A 14054-nucleotide genomic window follows, 5' to 3' on the forward strand; every position below is an offset into this window, starting at 1 on the left:
CACACTTTCTAATACAAGCACCCGGCCCACTTTGTTCACTCGTTCTTTTTCAGAAGCCCTGCGGATATCTGGACAACTTCCTGCCACTGTGAGGAGAAGAATAGGCGCCGGGCGTGCGTGTACGTGTGTATGAGCAATTGTGTATTTGTGGTGCGTGATACTGTGTGTGTTTAGATTGTATTTTCTTTTTTTATGTGTGTGTGGTTGTAACACCCATTATTCTAATATTCAGAATGTCACAGGAAGCGAATGGCTATCGCAGTTTCAACAGGACCTTTCACATGAACTTTAATGAAACGCCACATCACTTCTTTAGGTGCCAAAATGACACACATGTATTTTTAGTACGGTTAAAACACATACATGTTATTCATGAACCGTTACTGTTGGTTGTGAAACAATTATATAAAAAAACATGTTAAATGTTCGGGAAGAATAAAACTTTTTTTTCTCCCCCATTACAAAAAATATGAGCATTGTAACATACAATAGCACTTAATCAACTGAACTGAAATAGCCTTTCAGTTACTACAAGATTGTTACATTTTTCTCTGATCCGGTGTGACTTGAAGTGCCTGGAAACATGTCTTATTTATCACGAGGCAATGGAGGCGTATCGTTATTATGACAATGGTGAATCATAATCTTACACAGCACAGTTAATTTGGCAAATTCCTTTTGACTCCAAATGTCCATTGTGTTTGCATCATGCAACACCTTACCAGCGTATATAACCATGTTGTAAATAATACATTTATACACACAGCTGATGTTTATTCGAGAATAATCTTTAACTCCGTCCTTTAGGACTCGCCAAGCTTCTCTGGCCGCGCAGACGGATGTTCCCTCTCCATGCAGTATTCCTCCCAGAGCTCATTAAACAAGTTCCCCGTTGCTGGCGTGTTATAAGAGCAGCCCTGGTCCTTCTTGGGATCGCAGAGGCCCAAATCCATTTTTTTGAACACGGCACAGAAGACCTGGCGAGAGAGCGGAGCGGTCTGTTTCTCCAAACAGTGGGTTTTGTATTGCCTGTACACCTCAGTCATATTTGAGAACACGGGCTCCAGGAACAGCTTGGAGATGGAGGTTCCACAGTAATAAGAGGGAACCTTCGGTAAGCTCTCCAGATACTCCTTCAGGATCACGTGCTCCGAGGCTTTCGCCGACTTCCTCGGCGACCGCTTCTTAGCGTCGGCCTCGTCCGCGTCGGCCTGCTCCATGGCGGCGTGTTGCGCCCAGTTGAGTACGGACCACTCCCCAACGCCCAGAGTGGAGAGGAACATCCTCTTACAAACCTGCTTCCTGTCGCCGTCCATCATCAAATGATACCGCAGTGAGACCGTTCTCCTCGACTGGGTCCACGGCGCCCTGGTTCTTTCCACCGGGTCGCGGTCGACCAGTCCGGCCACGTACACCTTCCTCTGAGTCCAGGTCATGCGCTCCCAGAACCCGTCAAACAGCTGCTTCCTGGCGTTCTCGCTGACGTCGGCGCAGAAACGGTTGGACGCTCTCTTGCACGCGCTCGACTTGCACCCTGCGCCCATCTTCCTCGGCTCTTTCGTCACGCTCGTGCCGTCTTTCTTCCGTCTACTCACATACGGTTTGCCCTCCATCCTAAGTTGCTTCTGTTTGTTTTGCTTCCACGTCTGCGGCTTGGCGACCCTGGACTTCTTCCTGCCCGGCCCTTCGTCCTCCAGCTCGGTGCTCTGTTGCTCTGCGTCAGACTCACTGTGCTCTGCGGAGAGAAGGGAACGGCATTAACGCTCACATTTCATTACTGTCATACACTGGTGTGTATTGCAGTGATCACTAATTAGTCTGAACTTGCAATGCATGTAGCGCGGCTGATATCTGAACAATGGTCTCCGTGTGTGTGTGTGGGTTGTTGCTCTATCTGACATCGGCCTAAAAGCTCAATCATAGTCCAGACTATGGATCAGACTCCACTGGGGTCCAGGCAAACTAAAATTATGATATAGAGGACCTCAACACACCACTCAATTTGTCTTTCGGCACATTACCTAGTGTCTGCGTACTAGTGTCATTCAAAATATGACACGGTATACGTACTGGTCAAAAGGAGAGTGGTGGATCAAAGAGCAGGTAAGCCTGACCTAGGCTAGCTGGTCTGTATCCGCTTCCATTCATTTGTGCTAAGATAGGCTTGGTATCCATCTTCTTGTCTGACTCTGGGGAAGACGCTAAGCCCATAATGTCGATGGGTTCCTCCACCTCAGCCTAACCCTAACCCTAACCCTCGCCACTTACCTTCCTGGTTTGCATCCCGATCTACTTCCGCTGCATTTGTCACCGTGGGGGGAGGGGGGTCCGGCTCTGGGCACCGCACAGCCGGCCTCTTTTCTGCCACCTTCTCGTTCGATTCACTCTTACTCGCCACGGTCTTCTGCGCCCAGCTGAGCACGGACCACTCTCCTATCCCCAACGTGGTGAGGAAGGTGTTTTTACACACCTGTTTCCTCTTGCCGTCGATCCTCAGATGGTACCGGAGTGAGACCGTCCTCCGTGACTGCGCGCCCGCCGCCCCCCTGTTCCTCTCCACCGGGTCCCGGTCCACTAGCCCGGCCACGTACACCTTCCTCTGGGCCCAGTTCATGCGCTGCCAGAAGTCGTCGAACAGGCGCTTCCTGCCGTCGTCGCCGATATCGTTACAGAACCGGTTGGAGGCCCGTTTGCAAGCGCTCGAGGTGCACCGCAGTCCGATTGTCCTGGGCTTCTTGGTCACCGTCTGGCCGTCTTTCTTTCGTTTGCTTATGTACGACTTCCCCTCCATCCTCAGTTGTTTCTGCTTGTTTTGTTTCCAATTCGATGGTTCGGCAACTCTGGCTTTGCATTTCTTCTTGGCAGGCCCTGCCTTCCTCACAGCAGTGTTTCCATTATGGTGTGCTGTGAAGACAAGTGAATGTATTGTCTTTCAGTTCAAAGTTAATTATCAAGCATCAAATAGCAGAGGCTGTGGTACTTAAATGGGTACTTTTGGACAAATTTTGCTACCACTAAATATTATTTCCCACAATCCAATACCTTGCTGAGTGCACAACTTAAAACTTCCAAATGACTGACTGAAGTTCTCAGTTCTGACATCTTCCTGTGTTAGCGTAATAGAGTGGTGAAATACTGCAAATTGTGGGCATCACCTCTGGACTCAAATCTTGATAAAAGTTTATATGTGGGCCATTGGACAAAAAACAACACATTCTGTCATTGACACACCCCTGTGGTATCAGTATGCAAAAAAGAAAAAAAGATTATACTAAACATGTTGTTGTTTTTATAATGCCTTTATTATCAAGTACGTACCGTCTTGGCGCATCCCCCCAGCCGTGACTGAAGGGACAGGGACAGGCTTGTGTGGTGGTGGGCACATAGGAACCATCAGTGGTTCTGCAATTACCGAGTTGGTCTTTTTTCTGGACGGCCCATCTTTCTCCAAATCAAACTTCCTGTTTGTGTCGCTGGGGTGTCTGTGCCTCAGTGGTGCGTGCTCTAGGAAAATAAAGAGCATGTGGCATGTTAGGTGTTATCATTAACCAACATGATGTAAACAAGACGAAAGTCTTTCTCTGGTCTGCATCCCCTTAACAATTGTGTGTATTGAGCCGTACTGTATTGTACCCATTCTGCAATCTGTTAATAAAGTTTTCAACCAATCAATCAATCAATGTTTCTTCCGAGTATTACGGAACGTATATTTCGACTAAGTTTACCTTCTTGAACTTGGTGCATCCCAAACGTATCGGTGGCAGTGGGCCTATGTACAGGATCATTGGTAGCTTTTGGAGCTAGACCAATATCCTCCATTGCTGCAAAGGCTACAAATATGTTGTGTTATTAGCACACACACCACATCAAGGAGAAAATACAATGTTAAGTTGTGCCTATTATTAATAGATTCGCGAAACTGTCTCAAATACATTTGCGGGGTAATCTACTATAATTATTTTCGTATGTATTTCATCCACTTTTGTATGCCATGCGAATCACCCAAGTAAAGTGATTCCGCATAGTAGGAGGCCTTGTACGCATACAGCTGTCAACAAGGTAAATCAATGTATCGTGTAACGTTAGAATAGATCATTAATTCCGCGAAATCCCTCTTTTTACATTCGGTGTCATAATGTCATTGCATCGCAATGTGTAATCAAAATATTTTTGGTTGGCGCAGCATAGGTGCTTACACAATGTAAAGCATTTGAAAACGTCTCGTAGACCCGTCGGTTCCATCCAGATCCAGACTTCTCACAAATCAAGTTGTGCCCACTGACAGTTTAGTCCATTATCATCCTAGCAGGCGGCGCTGCATGCATCCCAACATCTGTCAGTGCAATGCATTCAGTTTATATTTTACAAATACTGTCGGACATGAAGCTTTCCCACTGGCAGCTGCCATGTCCGAGCATGCGCGTTAGGTTTGTGTGTGTGTGTGTGTGTGTGTTAAAAGTGCATTACATACGCGGGTTGCCAGTATTCTTTCCCCAACGGAGTTTCACTTCCGCGTTCGGTTTGCGCGATCTGATTGGCCACTGACGTTTCTCTCAGCGCCAATCGCGTTACTCCTAACAAACTGGTTAAAGGATAACTCCACTATTTTGGGAAATTAGCTTATTTAACATCTTCCCTGTAGTTAGACAAGAAGATGCATACCTTTTTTGTCTCTGTGCGTGCATTTTAGCTTTGGGAATAGATGCTCCGTTAGCATAGCTTAGCTTCATCACTGGAAGTGAGGCAGGACAGTAGCCTTACAGTGCCTTACAGTGTATTGCAAGGTCTGACATTGACCAAACTTGATATGCATGACCTTGGTGGGCTCTAGGTCAACTCCTGAAAAGGGGGTCAATGTCAGACTTTGCAATCAAAAGTTAGGGGGCTAATAACCCTTGCCATAATTTCAGTGCGCCCCTAACTTTTGATTGCAAGGTCTGACATTGACCCCCTTTTCAGGAGTTGACCTAGAGCCCACCAAGGTCATGCATATCAAGTTTTGGTCACTGTCTTTTTTCTATTATAAAGTGCCTCTCGAGACTCGGGTGCATAACACATAACAGATCAGTCATTTGATTGTAATGCAGGTGCTCGCATTATAAATCGAATGTATTATTATTATTATAACACATGAACAGATCAGTAGAGTGGGCATTTGATTTGCAATGAGTTTGTATCTTGTTTGCAAATCTTGCAAATTATTATGTCTTGCTGATGGACTCTGTAAACACGCATTTGTCATGTCTTATGAACCACGATTATTTTCAAGAGAAACAAACAGGAAACACACCTTGGCTCGGCTGACGACCCGAGCTATTATTATGCAAAGACGAGTACTGTAGCGAGTGGGTACATGGCCCGTGCAGCCGTGCAGGGCAAGAATGCGACCCCCATCTACTGCTCTTTGCATAATAATAGGACAGGTAGTTGACTCAGCTCAGAGACAATCAGCAATTTTCTGTGTGTGGTCCTAGTGCTGGCCGTGCGGTCGCCGCGGTCGTCCGTTTATTATCCATGTATTTGGACGGTAAAACGTGGGGGGTACAATAACTTCATTCTGAAAACATGCCGCGGACACTTTCCGATGTCCCCGGCGTAAGTTACGCCCCTGGTTAGGGTTAGGGACGGGTTAACCTTAGGGTAACAGCCTGCTGGCACGATTGTTAGGAGTAACACGATTGGCGCTGAAAAAAACGTCAGTGGCCAATCAGATTGCGCAAACCGAATGCGGAAGTGAAACTCCGTTGGGGAAAATATGCGTTATTTTTAAACCTAGCCGCATTTTTCAGAGACGTTCTCTGATTGGCCGACGCCTGTTTCTACACTGGTTAAGCTTAGGCACTCTTTCGAAGTTGGTTAAGGTTAGAGTTTGTCTTAGAGCGTGACGGCAAGTTCTTTCGACGGTTAAGCTTAGGCACTCTTTCGAAGTTGGTTAAGGTTAGAGTTTGTCTTAGAGCATGGCGATAGAACGCCAGGTAGTTTGCAGGCTGTTCGACGTGGAAACGGGCAGAGACACAGCTCGTCACGCGATTGGGCAAACATGTCAGTGGCCAATCAGAGAGCGTCAGTCAGTGGCTAATCAGAGAGCGTCTCCGAAAAATGCGGCTAGGTTTAAAAATAACGCAGAAAATATACACGCGTGCGGCCTTACGTTGTGGTAGGAGGAGCTGCTTAAAATAGCCAGGGCATGTATAGCTTTATTTATGTCTTCTGGTTCTGTCCGACATGAAAGGGTGACTTTTAAGGAAAGGAAGAAAACAATAGGATGGGTCAGATCGATTCGCGGGGGGTCTCTCACCCTTAAGTTTAAATGATTTACATAGACAGCTTCACATGAGCAACGAGCATGTCCTGTTTCTAGACTCTACTTGATTGGATTAAACATGTGATACGTGAATCCTAATTCCGCATGCCGTGCACACTGATTATGCATAGAAAGTCGCCTAATCTAAAAGTAAATTATACATTAACGATCCCACGAAAGCTTTAAAGAAAATGCGATCCTCTCGTCCAGGAGTCATTGCATGCGGAGGCAGATGATGACCACGTGATGTCGCTGAATGAATGAATGAATGAATGAAAACTTTATTTAACAGATTGCAGAATGGGTACAATACAGTACGGCTCAATACACACAATTGTTAAGGGGATGCAGACCTGAGAAAGACGTTTGTCTTGTTTCCATCAGGGTCCCCCATTTTCAATTCATATAGACATTTATGACATACACAACATACATGACATTTATGGCATAGGGACATATAGGTATTTAGTACTGATACATTTGTGACATAAACGGTATTCAAATATACAGTACTGTTACCCCTAGATCCTGACAGAGTATATGATGGGGAGGGGACTGTACATTAGGAGGGGGTGGGTGGGTGGGAGAGAAATATACATACGGCGGGGAGGGAATATATACATGTGGTGGGGAGGAGACTGTCTATTAGGAGGTGGTGGGGGTTTTGGGCATTTACGGTGGCCAGTTTCGAATTGCAGCCTCCCGTAGGTGCTTTTTTTTTTTTTTTTTTTACTTTTTTTTTTTAGCGTTTATCGCTTTTTCTGGTCAAGCATGACCGACAGAAACAGGTTGAATGGGATGTAGAGTAGGGGAAGACACTCTGAGAAAATACGGCGGGTCCGGGAATCGAACTCGTGTACCCCAGATCCGTGACGAGCACGGTTGTCCCCGACGCAGAAATGGCGCCGAGGTACGCGGTGAGCTACGGGAGCTCCCCTCCGTAGGTGCTCTTTAAGAGCGGTTTTGAATGTGGGTAGGGATTCACATTCCTTTACAGCTTTGGGTAGGGCGTTCCACATTGATGTGGCATAATTGCGAAACGTGTTTAGTCCCTTGTTTGAGCCGAATCTGGGTTTAACATGATTTGTTGAGCTTCCTCTGATGTAGTGGTTGTGGTATTCACTGACCTTTGGGAAGTATTTTGACATGTACATGGGTACCTTAGTCGTATAGTGTATCTTGTAGACCAGGCCCATTGCAAGTTGCTGTACTCTGTCGTCTACTCTAAGCCATCCTAGGTTGTCAAAGTGGGCAGGGGTGAGGTGGGTTCTGGGGTTCAGGTCAAGTAGTAGTCTGACCAGTTTGTTTTGTGATGTTTGTAATTTTGTTTTAAGCGCCTTTGAGGTGCTTTGGTACCATGAGGTGCACGCATAGTCGTAGTACCCTTGAATGAGTGCTCCTGCCAGAGTCTTCAGGGTATTCTTGTTTACCAGAGAGGAGATCCGGTACAAGAATCTAGTTCGTTGGTTGACTTTTTTTATTACATTGGATGCCATTTTGTCACAGGAAAGATTTGCCTCTAGGATGGAACCCAGGTAGGTAATTTCATCTTTCCTTGTGACAATATTGTCACCCACTGTAACTGAGAAGCCGTCGGTCTTGCTGAGTTTGTTATTTGAACCGAAGAGAATGGACTCTGTTTTGCCCATGTATAATGATAGTTTGTTATCAGCGAGCCATATGCCGATTTTGCCTAGTTCCGAACTTCCGAGCTGAGGGTTTTTTCAACCTGTAACTTGTTCTTGTCAGAGACCAGCAGGGCTGAGTTGTCTGCGAACAAGAACAAGTTGCAGTCACAAGCTGACGACATGTCATTTGCTTGCTGGTGCCAGGTATTGGTGGAGCCAGGCACACTGAGGGGAAAATAGGAGACCATCTTTGTCTGACTTCAGTGATAAAGAAATGAAAAGATTGAATCCCTGAGACAAGATGCTAGAACCTAGTGCTTTTGAGTCAGATGTGTGGTATGAACAACAAGGGAGATTCTCACCGTAAATCTATTAGTTTGCCCACTTTGGTGTATATTTGTAGCCTATACTTTGCACACAAGCTGCAGACACACGTAAAGATTGAAAGCAGTGAAGACCATATGAATGTACCTCTTGCTTTTTGTTCTGCTATTCAGCTAGATGAAGATCTGCCTAACTTCACAACTACATCTGAGAAAGATCCTGCCAATTGAAATTTAGATCAAGGCACCTGAATATCATGACTGGACCAGAGCAACAAGCTGATCGTGTGGAGCATCGATCACGCCACCAGTTCTCTCTCCTCTCCTCAACTGAACAGGTCTGCTGCAGTTCCTCAGAGAAAGAGCAGGAATATGGTAGAACGTCCCACATTAGAACATTCCAAGTTCATTACATCTTTCAAACCACCTGTGGTGCTTTAGAGTGTCAGGTAATGTTTTTAAAATAAGGGAAATACCCATCTGAGTCATACAGTACAGGAACTACACACCACACAACTTCAGACCAGTAAGGAACTGTGAAACATCATCATTTGTTTGTTAAAGGATCCCCATTAGCTTATGTCATAGCAGTTTGCTAATCTTCCTGGGGTCCACACACAATCAACATTACAACAAATAATACATAATACAGTAAATAAAATAAAAATATATTTAACAACTAAATTAATTAAATTAAACAGAGGAACATACAATTATTGATACAGTAAAAATATTAAAACAAATCAGTTTAACCCAACGAGTCATTGTCATCCTATACAAACATGAACCAAAAGCAAACATCTCTATAAGCGTCCAATCAACCCAACTAAATGAACTAAGAAAATTAAACAACCTGTCATCAAACACAGTCTCTTTTTGAACAATATTTAGTTTTTTTCCTGGTGATATCAAGAGGTAAATTATTCCTAATTATACTGGCTCTATAAAGCACTGTTCTTTTCAGGAGGTTAGTTCTTGGTTTGGCTCGCATAATATCCCCATTGTCAGCCTTTTTGGTGTTATGGTTATGAACAGTATTACAAAAAACTATTTGATCTTGCAAGAACTGAGATTTGTGTGTTTGCAGTGTATTGCTAATAAATGTCACTGTGCTCATTAAATCTATTAGTTTGCTCATTTTGGGGTATATCTGCACACTATACTTTGCACACAAGATGGCGATAAAGATAAAGATTGAAAACAGTGAAGGGCTGCAGTAGATATCATGCACTTTGCATGTTTGTGTGTTTATCTTTTTCTTTAATGGCACACAAGATGAATATAGAAATAAATATTGAAAGCAGTAAAGACTATTAATGCACCTCTTGCTTTTTGTTTGATATTTATTTTCATTCACAACTTTCACATTAAATTAATCAATCAACCAATCAATCAATGATTGATATCAACAGTAGTCTATAGTAGATCTTTGAATTACAGTTTAATTTGAACTTGAATGCTGTTTGTGAACGTTCTTTTTAAAGGTAGAATCTGTAATGTTGTCAAACAGCAACCTCCAGTCCAGGCAAATGTGTACATATTGTTATTGCACTTTTGTTGAGTAGCCTCCAGCTGCATCCCCGGAGATTATCCGCTCACTGGCAACTTCCGCCAGCCACACGACACTTCTGCCGCTGACAGGACACGCGCGCTGATTGGCGGAAAGTACAGAAGTATCTCGAAGTACGTCTGGCGTAAACTACGGACGTTTCTCTGACGTGCGGTTGTTGAGAGTGATTAATTGAAAACTTTATTAACAGATTGCAGAATGGGTACAATACGGTTGGAGAGTTCCTTGTTCCGTTATCAACATGAGAGGGGGGGGGGGAGTTACCAAACATATATCGATCAGGTAGGAATATCTTGTATTGATCAGGTTAGTAGATATTGTACCGATCAGGTATTACAGATCATATCCGCATGAAATAAACTAAAATGTTAAAACCCATTTAGACTGTTTCTCATTCCTGTACTGTTTATACTCTGCTCCTGTGTTGTAACCTGTAACTGAGGGGTACAATTCCCTGACTGTATTGATAAGTATGGTATCATTAAACCACTACCGCTTTATGTACTTTAATTACTGGCCATACAGTACATGATATATAAATATAATGAACACTTCCCACAATGAACCGGTTCTACACAAAGTTGTCTTTAAGTATTTATTGCAGCAAAAGGTACATAATACTTCTCGATTATACTTTGAATGCACTTGTAAGGCAAAGGAATGTGCGTAGGCAAATCAACAATGAATGTCCATTCTCTGGTTACGCAGGAGGTAATTATACAACCTGAATCTTAGGGAATTATATCTATGGTACACTAGTAATATATAGCGGGAGATACTGGAAGGGTCCCCCTGGTTGTAAGCCAGCAGGGGTAGAGGATCTGTCGGTAGTAGAGAGTCTGGTCAACGATGACTAAGGAGACTCCAAGTACAGGAGACGGTGCAATAGCCTCTTGATCCACAGACGAATACAGCTGTTCTCCGTAGACTGTAGCTCCACAGTGAAGAAAGCTAGCCGGCCTCAGGCTCTCTGAGGCGCGGACTCGACTTGGCTCCTCACAGGGTAAATCCAACACGTGCAGGCGTCGGCGATTCTCCGCTCCATAAATCACAGGACCAAAACAAATATAATCCAGCCGCAAAGGGCTATGTAGTCGTCGGGTAGATTAATCCAGTGTACATGTCCACACGGTTCTCGTCTAGGTCTCCTCGGGTGAAAGCGCCATGAACACAGCCCAGCCTGGATAAGAACTCTAGCTGGTACGAGGAAGCGTTGGTGATGCTGGTCACTGTAGAACTTTAGCCGCACGATACACTATACACAAATAGACTATTACTGACTTAATAGAAATATGTCGCACTCGACGGTATAGCGCCAAACTCTGACAATTCAGTTATTAATTCGCACGCGGTCTCAATGCTCTATTCTGGGGCCAAACAGGCCATACTTCACCGCACGGAGTATCGTGGGTGAGGCTTCAACTTATTGGGTAACTCTTAGACTAAGCGCTTCTGTATTCACCTGCGCCATATTTATATGCACGGTGAACAAACTAGTGCCAACGACATTTCTGTCTCGTATCCCTGGGCAAGGCCGGGCATGCACAGACATGTCTTGACGGTGACTTTGAACCTGACTCCGGAGGCATGGCTCTGGCGCCTGTGGACCGCTGTCCAATAGGAGAATGAAATATTATGGTCTGTAGTAGGCTAAAGGGATATTCCGTGTATATGTACAAGGAATATACAAGGGATATCAAACGATATACAAATACTATGCAATATATATCAATCAATAAATATATATATTCGGTTTAATCTGATCCTTTGTAACATAACCCAACCCCCTCCAATGTACAGTAAATTACCAAGTATGGTTTTGTCCAATGTACAGTTTTGCTTGTACAGTTGTACAGTGTCCCCCACCCACCCCCCCCTCCTACCCCCCACCAACCACCTCCAATGTACAGTCCCCCCCCCCCACCTACCCAACCTCCTCCAATGTACAGTTTCTACGTCAAATGTATATACTCTCTTTTCTGGACTCTTTTTGTATCACAAACAGTACTGTATTTGCAAATCTGGTATGTCATAAATGTATAGATGTAGCAGTACTGTCTATCTGTATGTCGTGTATGTCATATATGTTATGATGAATTGAAAATGGGGGACCCTGATGTAAACAAGACGAAAGTCTTTCTCTGCTCTGTATCCCCTTAACAATTGTATGTATTGAGCTGTACAGGTGTACTGTACCCATTCTGCAATCTGTTAATAAAGTTTTCAATCAATTTATTTATCCTTTATTTATTCAGAAATGTCCCATTGAGATACAAGATCTCTTCTTCCAGGGAGTCCTGTCAATCAGACAGCGTTTGCTCTGTACCTACCTGTATTCCAATAATGGATTTGTCCATACCTGAGATCCATAGATGTCCCTAGATAAGAGGTTAATGGTGTTACCCAGTGTCTCAAAATACTGAGGATAAGGTGTAACAAATACATAGTTCAGTTATTGGGTTGTAATGCTAAAATGCGTTTCAAATCTAATGGCATTACATAACTATTTACAGCTTTTAGGTAACACAAGTGTTATTGATCTAAGCAATGGTTATTTCAACATGTAAATGCAATAATAAACTGCAGAAGAAATCAGTCGACAGTGTTTTTAGCAATTTGTAAAAAAAAATTTATTTCCATTGCCGAGAACCAGTCCCATGGCCAAATGATGGTTGAAGGCGTTATCTAGAAGAAAGCACAAACATAATTTCTGTTAGGCCAGTACAGCTCTTGTGCATTAATCTCTTCAAATAAGGGACAATAATAGGACAAGTAATATTTTCTTTTTCTTTTAACAACAGCATAGACACTGTTGTCAGAATCCAAACATTCACTTCGCAGATGTGATTTTGAAGTAACTTCCATGGAACCTGGTTCAGAGTGTTTTCTTTCCATGTGACGTTTCAGATTCTTCTTGTTGATGACTACTGCACACTGGGGACAGGCCACCAATATAGTCTTGCTCCTCCTCACTTGTACAGTGGCTACTGTAGCATTGTGCTTATTAGTGAGCTGGTTCTCACTGGTAGCCTCCACAATGAAAACCTTGATGGCAGGCTCGTCAGTGTCAGTGCTGATGGCGTTCTCACTGGCTGCACGGACAACCAGTTCTTTGACCTTACTCTCTCCGACACCTCCATCCACATGCAGTGATTCTGTACTGTGGAAGCTGCTCCTGCACAGTGCCAGATGCGCTATAAACCGGTCTTTCTTCTCAAAATGTGTGGTTTTGCAGGAGGGACAGTGGAAGTGACCATTGCCCCTGCATTCCAAATTGCACTTCAAGATGGTGTGATCTGGAAAAGATATGTACACCGATCAGCCATAACATTAAAACCACCTGCTTATAGAGTGTTTATTTTTAATCATGAAAAAAATTGTTTAAGCAGGTGGTTTTAATGTTATGGCTGATGGTGCATGTCAAACTGCAATGCTTTTGTTTCCACATGTTGGTCCATCATTTACAGGAGTTACCAGTGCAAGAAAACAACATGCAATGAATACAACAGGGAATACCTTTGTGCTGCACTGCTTGCCTTTTGTGTCTGTCCAGATGTGTTAGGACCTTGCTCCTAAACGTTGACTTAAACACACCAGGCTTGCAGAAAGGGCAATGGTATGCTGTGCAGCAGTTGACACATGGTTCCAGCTGAGGAATGATTCCCCTCATCTGAACTGTAATGTGTAGGCCTAACGATAGGTTATGTAGATAACCTAGTTATATTAGTATTGGCTGAGCGTCCCGCTCTGAGCCTTATGAGATACCCCTTATCTCCTATGATACCTATTGTATCTCCCAACGAAACAACTACATGCACCCCACCTGTATGGGGCCCCGCCCCCATGGTGGCACAGCCCACATAACCGTGACTCTGGTCACCAAAACACCCTTCCTCGCCAAATCCCGTCCCAGGAAAAGATCCCTCAAGAGGGAACTCAGGGCCGCGCAGAGCGGGACGCTCAGCCAATACTAATATAACTAGGTTATCTACATAACCTATCGTTATATATCGTATTTGCTTTCGCGTCCCGCTCTGAGCCTTATGAGATATGGGGAAGAGCGGACGCGAGACCCGACAAATGTACCCCCTGAGGACCCGTAAGCCCACATCAAGGGGTGCGGGGAACCCTGTCACCCCATCGTTCCTAATGAAGGGGGGGCGCAGTCAACTGCACCTGAATGCGAACAAGAGGGAACTAGAACCCCTTGAACACACCGTACAGGCGGA

The 14054-nt window shown here is 44.2% G+C and overlaps 1 protein-coding gene across 2 annotated transcripts; it reads right to left on the reverse strand.

The window, feature by feature from the left end:
* Positions 1-306: 306 nt before the first annotated feature.
* LOC311246112 (uncharacterized protein) lies at positions 307-4392 on the reverse strand. Of its 2 annotated transcripts, XM_084336192.1 has the most exons (5): positions 4197-4392; positions 3726-3830; positions 3319-3504; positions 2269-2904; positions 307-1735 (listed from the first exon to the last, which is right to left on the reverse strand). In XM_084336192.1, the coding sequence occupies exons 1-5, from the start codon at positions 4240-4242 to the stop codon at positions 804-806; spliced, it is 1905 nt and encodes a 634-aa protein (XP_084192318.1). In that variant the 5' UTR covers positions 4243-4392; the 3' UTR covers positions 307-803. The 2 variants fall into 2 exon arrangements, with proteins under 2 accessions (XP_084192318.1, XP_084192319.1); XM_084336193.1 differs by lacking the exon at positions 3726-3830.
* Positions 4393-14054: the final 9662 nt, after the last annotated feature.

This window comes from Notolepis coatsorum (assembly GCF_963971535.1).
Source record: "Notolepis coatsorum genome assembly, chromosome: 19".
NCBI classification, from domain to species: Eukaryota; Metazoa; Chordata; class Actinopteri; order Aulopiformes; family Paralepididae; genus Notolepis; species Notolepis coatsorum.

Coding starts and splice junctions, on each gene's coding strand:
- LOC311246112 (XM_084336192.1), bottom strand. CDS start 4,242: ATGGAACCGACGGGTCTACGAGACGTTTTCAAATGCTTTACATTGT. Junction 3,505..3,725: donor GATGCACCAAGTTCAAGAAG/GTAAACTTAGTC, acceptor TTATTTTCCTAG/AGCACGCACCACTGAGGCAC. Junction 1,736..2,268: donor TCGGGATGCAAACCAGGAAG/GTAAGTGGCGAG, acceptor TTCTCTCCGCAG/AGCACAGTGAGTCTGACGCA.